General features: G+C 38.6%; 1 protein-coding gene across 1 annotated transcript in view; it reads left to right on the plus strand.

Annotated features, from left to right (window-relative positions):
- BMP2K (BMP2 inducible kinase) overlaps window positions 1-11,907 on the plus strand; it is a 120,073-nt gene that overhangs the window by 75,712 nt on the left and 32,454 nt on the right. The window contains exons 9-11 of the mRNA XM_010845978.1: window positions 1,130-1,233; window positions 4,049-4,128; window positions 8,904-9,064. Coding sequence (XP_010844280.1) covers window positions 1,130-1,233; window positions 4,049-4,128; window positions 8,904-9,064 — 345 coding nt within the window. The remainder of the gene's footprint in view (window positions 1-1,129; window positions 1,234-4,048; window positions 4,129-8,903; window positions 9,065-11,907) is intronic.

Genomic DNA, 11,907 nt, shown 5'->3' on the forward strand with positions numbered 1-11,907 from the left:
AGTAATGTCTCTGCTTTTGAATATGTTATCTAGGTTGGTCATAACTTTCCTTCCAAGGAGTAAGCGTCTTTTAATTTCATGGCTGCAGTCACCATCTGCAGTGATTTTGGAGCCCAGAAAAATAAAGTCTGACGCTGTTTCCACTGTTTCCCCATCTATTTCCCATGAAGTGGTGGGACCGGATGCCATGATCTTCGTTTTCTGAATGTTTAGCTTCAAGCCAACTTTTTCACTTTCCACTTTCACTTTCGTCAAGAGGCTTTTGAGTTCGTCTTCACTTTCTGCCATAAAGGTGGTGTCATCTGCATATCTGAGGTTATGATGAATATTGCTGTCATCAGTGTGGGAAGAAAATGTGTTTTAAGAAAACTATAGTGCCAACCCTGTGCTACTTCCCTATACTACTTTGTTAAATAGATTGTAATGCATACAGTTTAGTCTTCTCTTCATAATTCAGAAGCCCTTAAAAATTAATAGATATCTAAAAATATTAGTAGATATGTAAAAATTATTTTAGATAATAGTGAAAATAAGGACCCCTACTATAGCCCAGAAATTTTCTTGAATAATTCCCCAGTGTTGACTAAACTCGCTTTTTGTTTTGTGTCAGAGTCTCAGAAGAGTATTCATATTTGTAATTCATGCTTTCAGTACTGACCTGTCCTAGGGACTCATTTATCTTTAGCTTGCTGCTGCTGCTAAGTCACTTCAGTTGTGTCCGACTCTGTGCAATCCCAGAGACGGCAGCCCACCAGGTTCCCCCATCCCTGGGATTCTCCAGGCAAGAACACTGGAGTGGGTTGCCATTCCCTTCTCCAATGCATGAAAGTGAAAAATGAAAGTGAAGTCGCTCAGTCATGTCCGACTCTTAATGACCCCGTGGATTGCAGCCTACCAGGCTCCTCCATCCATGGGATTTTCCAGGCAAGAGTACTGGAGTGGGATGCCATTGCCTTCTCCGATCTTTAGGATAATGTATAAAATAATCATTTTTGTATTTTCTATAAACATTCCCAAAGTTTACTGGAAGCATCACTAATCTTAGAATGGGAGTATATGTCTTTTTAATGTACCTCTAATTGCTTCTGTGTTCAGTGAAACTTCTTAACATTTTGATTTATTCTTGTAGGGTTCATGCTTGAACCAGATCCAGAGCGGAGACCCGATATATTTCAGGTGTCATATTTTGCATTTAAATTTGCCAAAAAGGATTGTCCAGTCTCCAACATCAATGTAAGTAGTTTGTGTATTATAAGTATCATAAGTATATATGAATTTAAAATCCATTTCATCATGTGTGGGTATATATACTTTCAAAGTCACTTGTTTCATGACAGGTGACCTAATGGTATATATGTAATTAGTACTTTTGATGCAAAGCTGCAGATACAAAGTATATGTGCTGGGGAGCTACAGTGGACTTGATGGCACTGCAGGACACTTTACATCATTGAGGGGATCGCAGTGACATCTCTGAAATAGCACAGACTATTATTAACTATTGAAAAAGCAGGACTGTTAGATTTTTGAGGAGCATAGTGGGGCCGGGGGTGTCATGAAAAATGGCTGAGGTACTCAGTATTCTGTAAACCGAGAAAGTTTGGTTGCCCTTGGTGTACAGAGCATAGGCATTGTAAATGGAGAGAAGTGGGTTCATTTCCACAGGACTGGAAAAGGTCAGTTTTCATTCCCGTCCCAAAGAAAGGCAATGCCAAAGAATGTTCAAACTTCCACACAATTGCAGTCATCTCACATGCTAGCAAAGTAATGCTCAGAATTCTCCAAGCCAGGCTTCAACAGTGTATGAACTGTGAACTTCCAGATGTTCAAGCTGGATTTAGAAAAGGCAAAGGAACTAGAGATCAAATTGCCAATATCTGTTGGATCACAGAAAAAGCAACAGACTTCCAGAAAAACATTTACTTCGGCTTTATTGACTACACCAAAGCCTTTGACTGTGTGGATCACAACAAACTGGAAAAATTCTCAAAGAGGTGGGAATACCAGACCACCTGACCTGCATCCTGAGAAATCTGTATGCAGGTCAAGAAGCAACAGTTAGAACTGGACATGGAACAACAGACTGGTTCCAAATTGAAAAAGGAGTACATTGAGGCTGTATATTGTCACCCTGCTTATTTAACTTCTATGCAGGGTACATCATGTGAAATGCTGGCTGGATGAAGCACGAGCTGGAATGAAGATTCCTAGGAGAAATATCAGTAACCTCAAATATTCAGATGACACCACCCTTTGGCAGAAAGCAAAGAGGAACTAAAGAGCCTCTTGATGAAAGTGAAAGAGGAGAGTAAAAAAGCTGGCTTAAAACTCCATTCAGAAGACTAAGATCATGGTACCCAGTCCCATCACTTCATGGCAAACAGATGGGGAAACAATGGAAACAGTAAGAGACTATTTTCATGGGCTGCAAAATCACTGCAAATGGTGACTGCAGCCATGAAATTAAAAGATGCTTACTCCTTGAAAGAAAAGCTGTGTGCAAGCTAGACAGCATATTAAAAAGCAGAGACATTACTTTGTCAACAAAGTTCCGTCTAGTCAAAGCTATGGTTTTTCCAGTAGTCATGTATGGATGTGAGAGTTGGACCAGAAAGAAAACCAAGTGCCGAAGAATTGATGCTTTTGAACTGTGGTATTGGAAAAGACTCTTGCGAGTCCCTTGGACTGCAAGGAGATCCAGACAGTTCCTCCTAAAGGAGATCAGTCCTGGGTGTTCATTGGGAGGGCTGATGTTGAAGCTGAAACTCCAATACTTTTGCCACCTGATGCGAAGAGCTGACTCATTGGAAAAGACCCTGATGCTGGGAAAGATTGAAGGCAGGAGGAGAAGGGGATGGCAGAGGATGAGATGATTGGATGGCATCACTGACTCGATGGACATTAGTTTGAGCAAGTTCCAGGAGCTGGTGATGGACAGGGAGGCCTGGCATGCTGCAGTCCATGGGATCACCAAGAGTCAGACACAACTGAGGGACTGAACTGAACTGGGCTTGGTTGTGTTTATCAGTGACTGGTTTTGTATATTTTGGGAAGTTACTTTTGTTACTTTTTCTGTAAAACAAGGATGGTAATTATGAGGATTAGAAATAATAACTATAAAACGCAGTGTGTAGTTCAGGGAAGATGTATTATAGCTGATACCATTAAAAGGCTTTGAATTGTATCTGTTGTCTGCACCCTGTCCTTAACTATATTGGATTAACAGTACGTGGCAAGTCTGGTAAGTTTATTAAAGGTCTAGAATCAAACACTGATTTTTAAACTGTTTTCAACTTGAGTGGCCTGACTTTTTCTTATAGGTGTCCTTTGTGAATAACTTAATCCACTCCACTAAGAAAAAAGAAGAAATTTGGTGCCTTTCCTTTTCGATTTTTGAAATTCTTGTTATGTCAGTGTAATATATTCTTGGTTGAAGCTGAAAGTCGTTGCTCACATTCTAGTAATGAATTTTATTTAACATTTGCCTGGATTTTTAGCTTTTCACTCTGCGAACATTTATTGAATACTTACTGTGACATTTTTTGAGTAATTATTGTAAACTGAACACTAGAGAGCAGAAGCAAATGAGTGAAGCCTCTGCTCTTGTTTCCTGGACTTGACAAGCAATGTCATGAAAATTACCACCAGTCTGTAAAACAACACTTTATTCATGTCCTTGGTGTTTGCTGCTTTTTCCAGTGTGTGAAATAGTCATTGTGTGATCCTTTATACCCAGATTATGGGGTATATATATTATACCCATTGGTAAAGTGGGTATACTAAATATATATTATAATATCGTTCTGTTTATTTTCCAAGGGTTTCTCTGGAACACAAATAAGGAAGTGACATTTGTGTGTAACACATAGTGATATTTGCAGATTAGATTGGGCAAAATATGTGTCAATTTGTACAAAGTGAAGAGGTGAAGAAATAGTTTTTCACAGACAGTGCTCTTAAAGTTTAAGAATATATTTGTAGTGTTTCAGTAAAACTTTCTGCAATTGAAATGAAAACAAATGAAAAGTTTTATTTTTTTTTTTCCAAGAATTCTCCTATTCCTTCAACTCTTCCTGAGCCGATGACTGCTAGTGAAGCAGCTTCTAGGAAAAGCCAAATAAAAGCCAGGTAGGCAAAGCTATGCTGAAATTTGAAAAGGCATTTATTAAAAAAAAAAAGGGAGGGGGAACAGTACTCATTTTTAATCCTAGCAGATGTCATTGATTAAATAGCGTCTTCACCCACAAAAAATACTGTATTCCTTACTGCATGTGGTATGATGTTGAGACAGCAAGTTCGAAATAAGCTTTTTTGTATGAGATAACAGGGTTTGACAGTAGTTTCACTTGAACTTCTCCCTCTCCACCTTCATGAGGTGATTGTGTAATTGGTGATGTTATGTTGGGTCATCTTATGAGTGGCACTTGTCATTATTTCATCACATGACAACTAATTTATGAAATATTATGTTTTATTTTATTTGCAGTGACCTTTTATTGATTTACGAAAAGAAGAGCTGTATGTAATTTACAATGAATAGTTACAGTGGCAACATTTTTAAGACCAATAGAGGAATATTTGTTGTTCAGTCTCTCAGTCGTGTCTGACTCTTTGAGACTCATGGAATATTACAGTGTTTTGAATAATTTTATAGTTATTCACTGCATTAGTGTTTGATCAGATTATGTAGGTTAAGGCCTAAATTTGAGTAATGATTGAATTAATGATAACTTTTTCTCCTCGTGCTTTTTTTTTGAGTTTAAAAGTGAATAGACAGGACTGTATTTTAGATTATCACATAGGTATAGTTTTATATTTGGGGAGATTTCTCGATCACAGCTGATTTTTGTATTGTATTTCACTTATGCAAAGTATTTTGACATGAAATACATAAAACCATTTGTCACACACTTGTTATATGCAGGATCTAGATATGGAGAACACAAAGAAAAAGCAGCAGTGTATTTCTAAGGAGTTCATAATCAAGTGAAGATACACCAGCGAACAGTTACAACTTGCAGGTGATCAGGCAGCTGTGAGAGTGGAGGAAGGGAAAGACTGGGCACAGAGGACAGGAGCACAGGGGAATCCTTTCCCTGGGGGTGGGGGTTGCTAAACTCTTTCTTGAAGGATGAATAGTCTAGTCATTTGGAGTAATGGGTAGGAAGCTATGACAGGCAGACCTTTCAGGTGAGAATAGCCTTTGTGAAGCTGCAAGACTGGAGCATAATAAGGGCACATCTACAGGAGGTTGGGAAATGAAGCTGAGGAGGTAGGTGAATGTCAGTCATGAGCAACTTTATTCTGAGAAGTTTGGATTTTGGCCCTTAGGCAGGTGAATTTTCAACCTTATAATCAGTTTGCTATTTGGAACTTGGTTGTGAGATGTGTTAGAAATAATCTGCTATTTGTAAATTGTTGAAATATCCATTGGGAATGACTTAATTTTTAAAAAAGATATAGCATCACTCTAAAACTGTTATCTCATTCATTTGAATTTAAAATACTCTTGAGTAAGAGACAAAGGAGTAAAGTTATATCTAACTTGCAGGGAGGGATCCAGCACGACTGACTGTCTTACTCATAATATAGCTGGAGTTAACAGCTGCTGTTATAGTTGAATGGTCATTATGAATTATTGTCAGACTTGTCAGCTAGTTTTATTGTTGTCTTTTAAAATAATTATTTTGTCAATGATTAAATCTTTAAGTAAGTATAAATTTTTTAAAAAGCATGAGTCAGTTGAAAAATAATGCTTTGAATGTCTTTTCACCATGACACAAGCTATAGCTATATAGTTACAAACAAATGAAATAGTTAACAAAAATTCACAGTGCTATTCATAGTATGTTAAACTATATATTATGTATATTAAATAATAGGGTTCATTGATCCTTACTGGTCAATAATATAAATTTACTTTTTATTGATAGTATCAGTAAAGAACTTGAAAAATTATAAATGGTAAAAAATTAATCTTTTTTTTCCATGTAAAAGGCGTATTCCAATGAGGGGAAGAAGGGGAGTCTTTAAATAGCCAGTATTATTTACATGTTTTAAAACTTTTATGAAGTTTTAAAACTTTTATCTGCCTGCCCTACCTTCAATCTGTGAACTTTTTGTTTTACTTCTTAAAAGTTCCTTTCCATCCTCCCAAATTTGCATCTGCTCTTGGGACTGTTACACATGTGAAACTTATATGATTTGTATCTTCAGGATGGCAGGGTTGAGAATCACTGTCCTGGCAGATGGAAACACTGAAGGATTTTAAGAGAAGAGAGAGTTTATATTTTAGGAAGATTGTTCAGGTTAGTGAGCAGGAAAGAAAAGAAAGCAAAACAAAAGAAAAATCAGCTCTGTGTCAACTACAATAGTGCAAATGAGGTTGTATAGCAGTGTTGATACCAGTAATTACTCAGTTTTTCATTTCAGTTAAATTTGTATTTTCACTTTGCCTAATTCATCTAGGCATTTTCTTCCCATTTTTTTCACAGGCTGTTTAATGTCTTTTACTATCTGATTAAGTCGTATTTATTTTTGTACCTCCAGTTCTCACCTGAGCCTTCTCTAGCCAAGTTAGGTTAAAGGTAGAATAACTCCTCTGTCGAACTCTTGACATTACTAGTGTTAGTGCTAATTATTTTTTCTGTGTTTTATTTTCATGAACATGTGCCATATCTTCCTAGGGAGACTGTAAATTCTTTGAAGACTGGGTACTGTCATGTTTGCAGGGTATCAGTAACAGTGATTGTATAATAGATACTGGTGCATTCAGTTCAGTTCAGTCTCTGAGTCGTATCTGACTCTTTGCGACCCCATGAATGGCAGCACACCAGGCCTTCCTGTCAATCACCAGCTTCCGGAGTTCACTCAAACTCATGTCCATCGAGTTGGTGATGCCATCCAGCCATCTCATCCTCTGGCGTCCCCTTCTCCTCCTGCCCCCAACCCCTCCCAGCATCAGAATCTTTTCTGGTGAGTCAGCTCTTCTCATGAGGTGGCCAAAGTACTGGAGTTTCAGCTTTAGCATCAGTCCTTCCAAAGAACACCCAGGACGGATCTCCTTTAGAATGGACTGGTTGGATCTCCTTGCAGTCCAAGGGACTCTCGAGTCTTCTCCAACACCACAGTTCAAAAGCATCAATTCTTTGCATTAGGGAAATAAATTAGGCAACGCTAGACTAAACAATTGAGCCACCAGGGAAGTCTGCACAGCTTTTCGATATGGTTTTTAGAGGTTTGTTGTGCTTGTGTGTGTTGTGAATCCTCTGTGGAGTGATTTATAATAAAATCAGAACAAGGCAGGATGAGGCTTTGCCTATACTACCCCTGAATAAAGAATGGTTAGACAAATAGAAAGACTGTATATAATATTTCCACCAGATTGCTTGAGTTTAGAGAGTATAGCATGGGCTTTAGTGCCTGCCACATCCATAATTTGAACTCAATAAATACTTGTTTAGATTAAATGAGATAATTGGTTATATGCACATATGATCTTTTATTGCCTTAAGTTTAGTTCAGTTTTCATTGTATCGTCTGCATTCCGTCTAAAACATAAATACTATTTTCAGAAAACTGCCCGTATGCAATGTGTTTCTATGATTTTCCAAAGTCTTTCTATTCAATTTCACTTCCTTTCTTTCTGAGAAGATAGTTGTTGACAGGGCTCCCTCTTGTGGTGTCTACGGATAGAGGAGAAAATGACAAATCTGTGCAGTAGACAGATCTATAGGTCTGTTAAGGTAGACAGGGGAGAAGGCAATGGCAACCCACTCCAGTACTCTTGCCTGGAAAATCCCATGGATGGAGGAGCCTGGCAGGCTGCAGTCCACGGGGTCGCCAAGAGTCGGACATGACTGAGCGACTTCACTTTCACTTTCCACTTTCATGCATTGGAGAAGGAAATGGCAACCCACTCCAGTGTTCTTGCCTGGAGAATCCTAGGGACGGCGGAGCCTGGTGGGCTGCCGTCCATGGGGTTGCACAGAGTCAGACACAACTGAAGTGACTTAGCTTAGTAAGGTAGACAGGACTTTCTCTACATGCCGCAGATGTCTCCTTGACGAATCATTCATACGCAGAAATTTTAAGTGTCAGGTCATTTGAAAATGTGCTAAGGGAACTTGGTAAAGAGATTTTATTGCAGTCCTTTTGAAAAATGAACTTAGACCTATTAAAAAGTATGAGTTTTTGTATTGAATTTATAAAAAGCAGAGTTGATAATTATGTAAGTTAAACATTTTTTGTGGCTTTTTTTGAAAGAGAAGTGTCTTCTCAGATTATATTCAGTGTTTCCTGATTTCCATTTAACCACTCAAATCTGTGACCTAAACTAGCTTCTAGTGTGAAAACTTTTAAATAATTTCCATTCAGTGTTTTAAGTCAAGCGACGATAAAGATTTGAAAAGATGAAGGTGAGCCGGTAGCTCCACCTGTTACAAGTTTTGGTTTCTTTTGTTTTATGTGCCCTAGGGCATATTCCTTCTTTCTTAGGCCGAGTCCAAGCTAAGGAAGACTGTTACTTGTTGTTTATTTTTATTTTTCTGACTGGTTTAGAAAGTTGGCTCTCAATTTTGTCTAAAACCTTACTGAGAAGGCTTCTGTGTGTTTATTTTATCTCCTTAAGAGCAATCCTGAGGTCTTTTTTTCCTGCCAGCTTCAGTGGCAGACTATGAGTGGAAGCAATCTGGTTTGAGGAAGTTGGTTCATTTTATTTCATTTACTTCCTTATCTTTATTAACATTTAATACTTGATAATGAGACTTAGGAAGAAGCCAAGAGGACTAACATGATCATCAATAATAATAAATATGCACCTGCTGAAATAGATGCTTCATAGAACAAATAGTAAGTTAGAAATAATCCCAGTATTTGGAATGACATGTCCTCTTCTTTTGTAGAATAACAGACACCATTGGACCAACAGAAACCTCAATTGCACCAAGGCAGAGACCAAAGGCCAATTCTACTACTGCCACTCCCAGTGTGCTGACCATTCAAAGTTCAGCAACACCTGTTAAAGTCCCTGCTCCCGGTGAATTCGGTAATCACAGACCAAAAGGTAATACAGCCCTGCCATCCTCGTCCCCTTTATAGTTGATTTACATAAACCTTTTATGGCTTGGTTACTTAGCAGTGTAAATTATTGGCAGACTTATTGTGAAGCAGGTATATTACATAGTACTTTAAAAAACATAAAGCTACTAATGTGTAATAAACTCTGTTAGTTATTTTCCTAATGTTCTCAGCAATGTTAAGTTACTGGCAGTATAAAAGTATGGTACAAAAAGCTTACAACTTGCTCATCCCTAGAGTCATCATCAACTAGTAGGGTTTGAAGTTGATACTAAAGTTCCTGTGTTATATTGGAAAGGAAGAATTTGAAACTCTAGCCTTACAAAGCATTTATGTGAAATTGTTTTCAACCAGTATGTTTTAAATTAGGATATTCTTAACGGGCTTCCTCGGTGGTGCAGTGGTAAAGAATCTGCTTGCCAGTGCAGGAGATGCAGAAGATGTGGATTCAGTCCCTGGGTTGGGAAGATCTGCTGGAGTAGGAAATGGCAACCCAGTGTAGTATCCTTGCCTGGAAAATTCCATGGACAGAGGAGCCTGAAAGGCTGCAGTCCATGAGGTTGCAGAGTCGAGCATGACTAAACAACTCAGCACTCACACACAGTGCTTAAAAACCCACGTGTGGAGTCTCGTGAACCTGAATTTCAGTCCTGTATCTTCTGCTTTTTAGTAACATGTATTATGAAAATACAGGATTGCTGTGAAGATTAAATGACTGCTCATTGTAATGCTTGCCATGTAATATGTCCTTCAGAAATGTTCACTATTAACTATTATTACTACTATTAAGTAAAATATATGCTCAAGAAGACAGTATATTATCTGATGTCACATATGCCTGTGGTGATCAGGTATACCCGACGGAGGAGTATTCTATTGAAAAGGGAAAATAGGGAAATACGAAGTCTTTATGTCTCATTCCCGTTTTACCATTTCTTAGCCTCACTGTTGTCTCTTCTGTAAAATGGGAAAACAGCTATTCTGTTTTAAAGAGTAAATAACAAGGTGTATTGTATCTTGGAAAATTCTGTTTCATAGTAAGCATTCAATGTTAATTTCCCTTTTTATACCTTTCTGGGTTGGGGATGCTACTTATCATTTATTTCAGCCCTTCAGCCAGAGACCACTAGGAACACACTTATATTTGAATAAATTTTATTACTCAGATACCCTGGAAATCTGTGGGAGTATCTCAGTAAGAAGGTATCTGAAAAGACTTATGAAAGGGGTTGGGCTTGTTTTTGGTAATTTGGGGGAGGTAGGGATATAATATCATTATGTAGAAGGAGAGATCGAAAAGCCTCATTTGGAAATGAAGCAGCATTCAGTCACATTGACCAGGATTGAGAGAAGTTTGGTCATTTTTGTGATTTGGACAGTGTTCCTGATTTTGCCAGTGTTGAGACATGATTATGGAGTGGGCTTGTCATGATCCATCACTGTCACAGGATAGCCTTGTCTGATGCTGCTGTTCTGTAAAACTGTTCACATTTATCAGGAGAATCTTCCATGCAGGGGTGTCAGGCCTGTCTCCCCATGTCAGGGGCAGTACTTCTTCTTACATGCTTCCAGTTTAAGTTGGGGAAAAAAAACCCCTTCCCCCATATGTATACATCTCTTAAGATTTCTTTTCCCATTAAATCTTACATAAAAGTAACACATGAATAAAATTAAAAAAAAATTCATACAAAGAAGTAATATTCAGAAAACTGTAGATATCTCCATTCTTTTTCTTCCTGGAGTAGACTAGCAACAGTTTGGTGTACCTCCTCCCAGTCCTTTTTGTGTTTTTGCATGTGTAAACACAGATGTAAAAAATTCATGTTGGGTTAAATACAAATGCATTCATACTCGATACACTTCTCTACAGCTTGATTTTTTATAAACTTAGTATGCTTTGCGGGGGCCTCCCAGGTGGCTCAGTGGTAGAGAATCTGCCTGCCAATACAGGAGACCTGGGTTTGATTCCAGGATTGGGAAGATCCCCTGGAGAATGAAATGGCAACCCACTCCAGTATTCTTGCTTGGGAAATCCCATGGACGGAGGATCCTGGCCAACTATAGTCCATGGGGTCACAGAAGAGTGGGACATGACTTAGAGATTCAGTAACAACAATAAACTTTGGAGAGCTATGCATAAATCTGTATGCATAGTGCATAGAGCTTCCTTGTATTTTTATAAACACTTTTAAGAATAATTTAAAAGGAACATGCATATTCTTATAATTTTAAGAGTCGTTTTTCAGTCATGTCTGACTCCTTGTGACCCCATGGACTGCAGCATGGCAGGCTTCCCCGTCCTTCACCGTCTCCCAGAGCTTGCTCAAACCCATGTCCATCGAGTCGGTGATGCCACCCAACCATCTTGTCCTCTGTCGTCCCCTCCTCCTGCCTTCAGTCTTTCCCAGCATCAGGGTCTTTTCTAATGAGTCGGCTCTTTGCATCACGTGGCCAAAGGTGCATACAGGTTCCTTGTATTTTATAAACATTTTCAAGAATAATTAAAAGAAACATGCATTTTCTTATAATTGGAAGAGTTCAGTTCATTTCAGTTCAGTCGCTCAGTCGTGTCTGACTCTTTGCGACCCCATGAACTGCAGCACACCAGGCCTCCCTGTCCGTCACCAACTCCTAGAGTCCACCCAAACCCATGTCCATTGAGTTGGTGATGCTATCCAACCATCTCATCCTCTGTCATCCCCTTATCCTCCTGCCTTCAATCTTTCCCAGCATCAGGGTCTTTTCTAATGAGTCAGCTCTTTGCATCAGGTGACCAAAGTATTGGAGTTTCAGCTTCAACATCAGTCCTTCCAATGAACACCCAGGACT

The sequence above is a fragment of the Bison bison genome, unplaced genomic scaffold, assembly GCF_000754665.1.
Source record: "Bison bison bison isolate TAMUID 2011002044 unplaced genomic scaffold, Bison_UMD1.0 scf7180017864228, whole genome shotgun sequence".
NCBI lineage: Eukaryota > Metazoa > Chordata > Mammalia > Artiodactyla > Bovidae > Bison > Bison bison.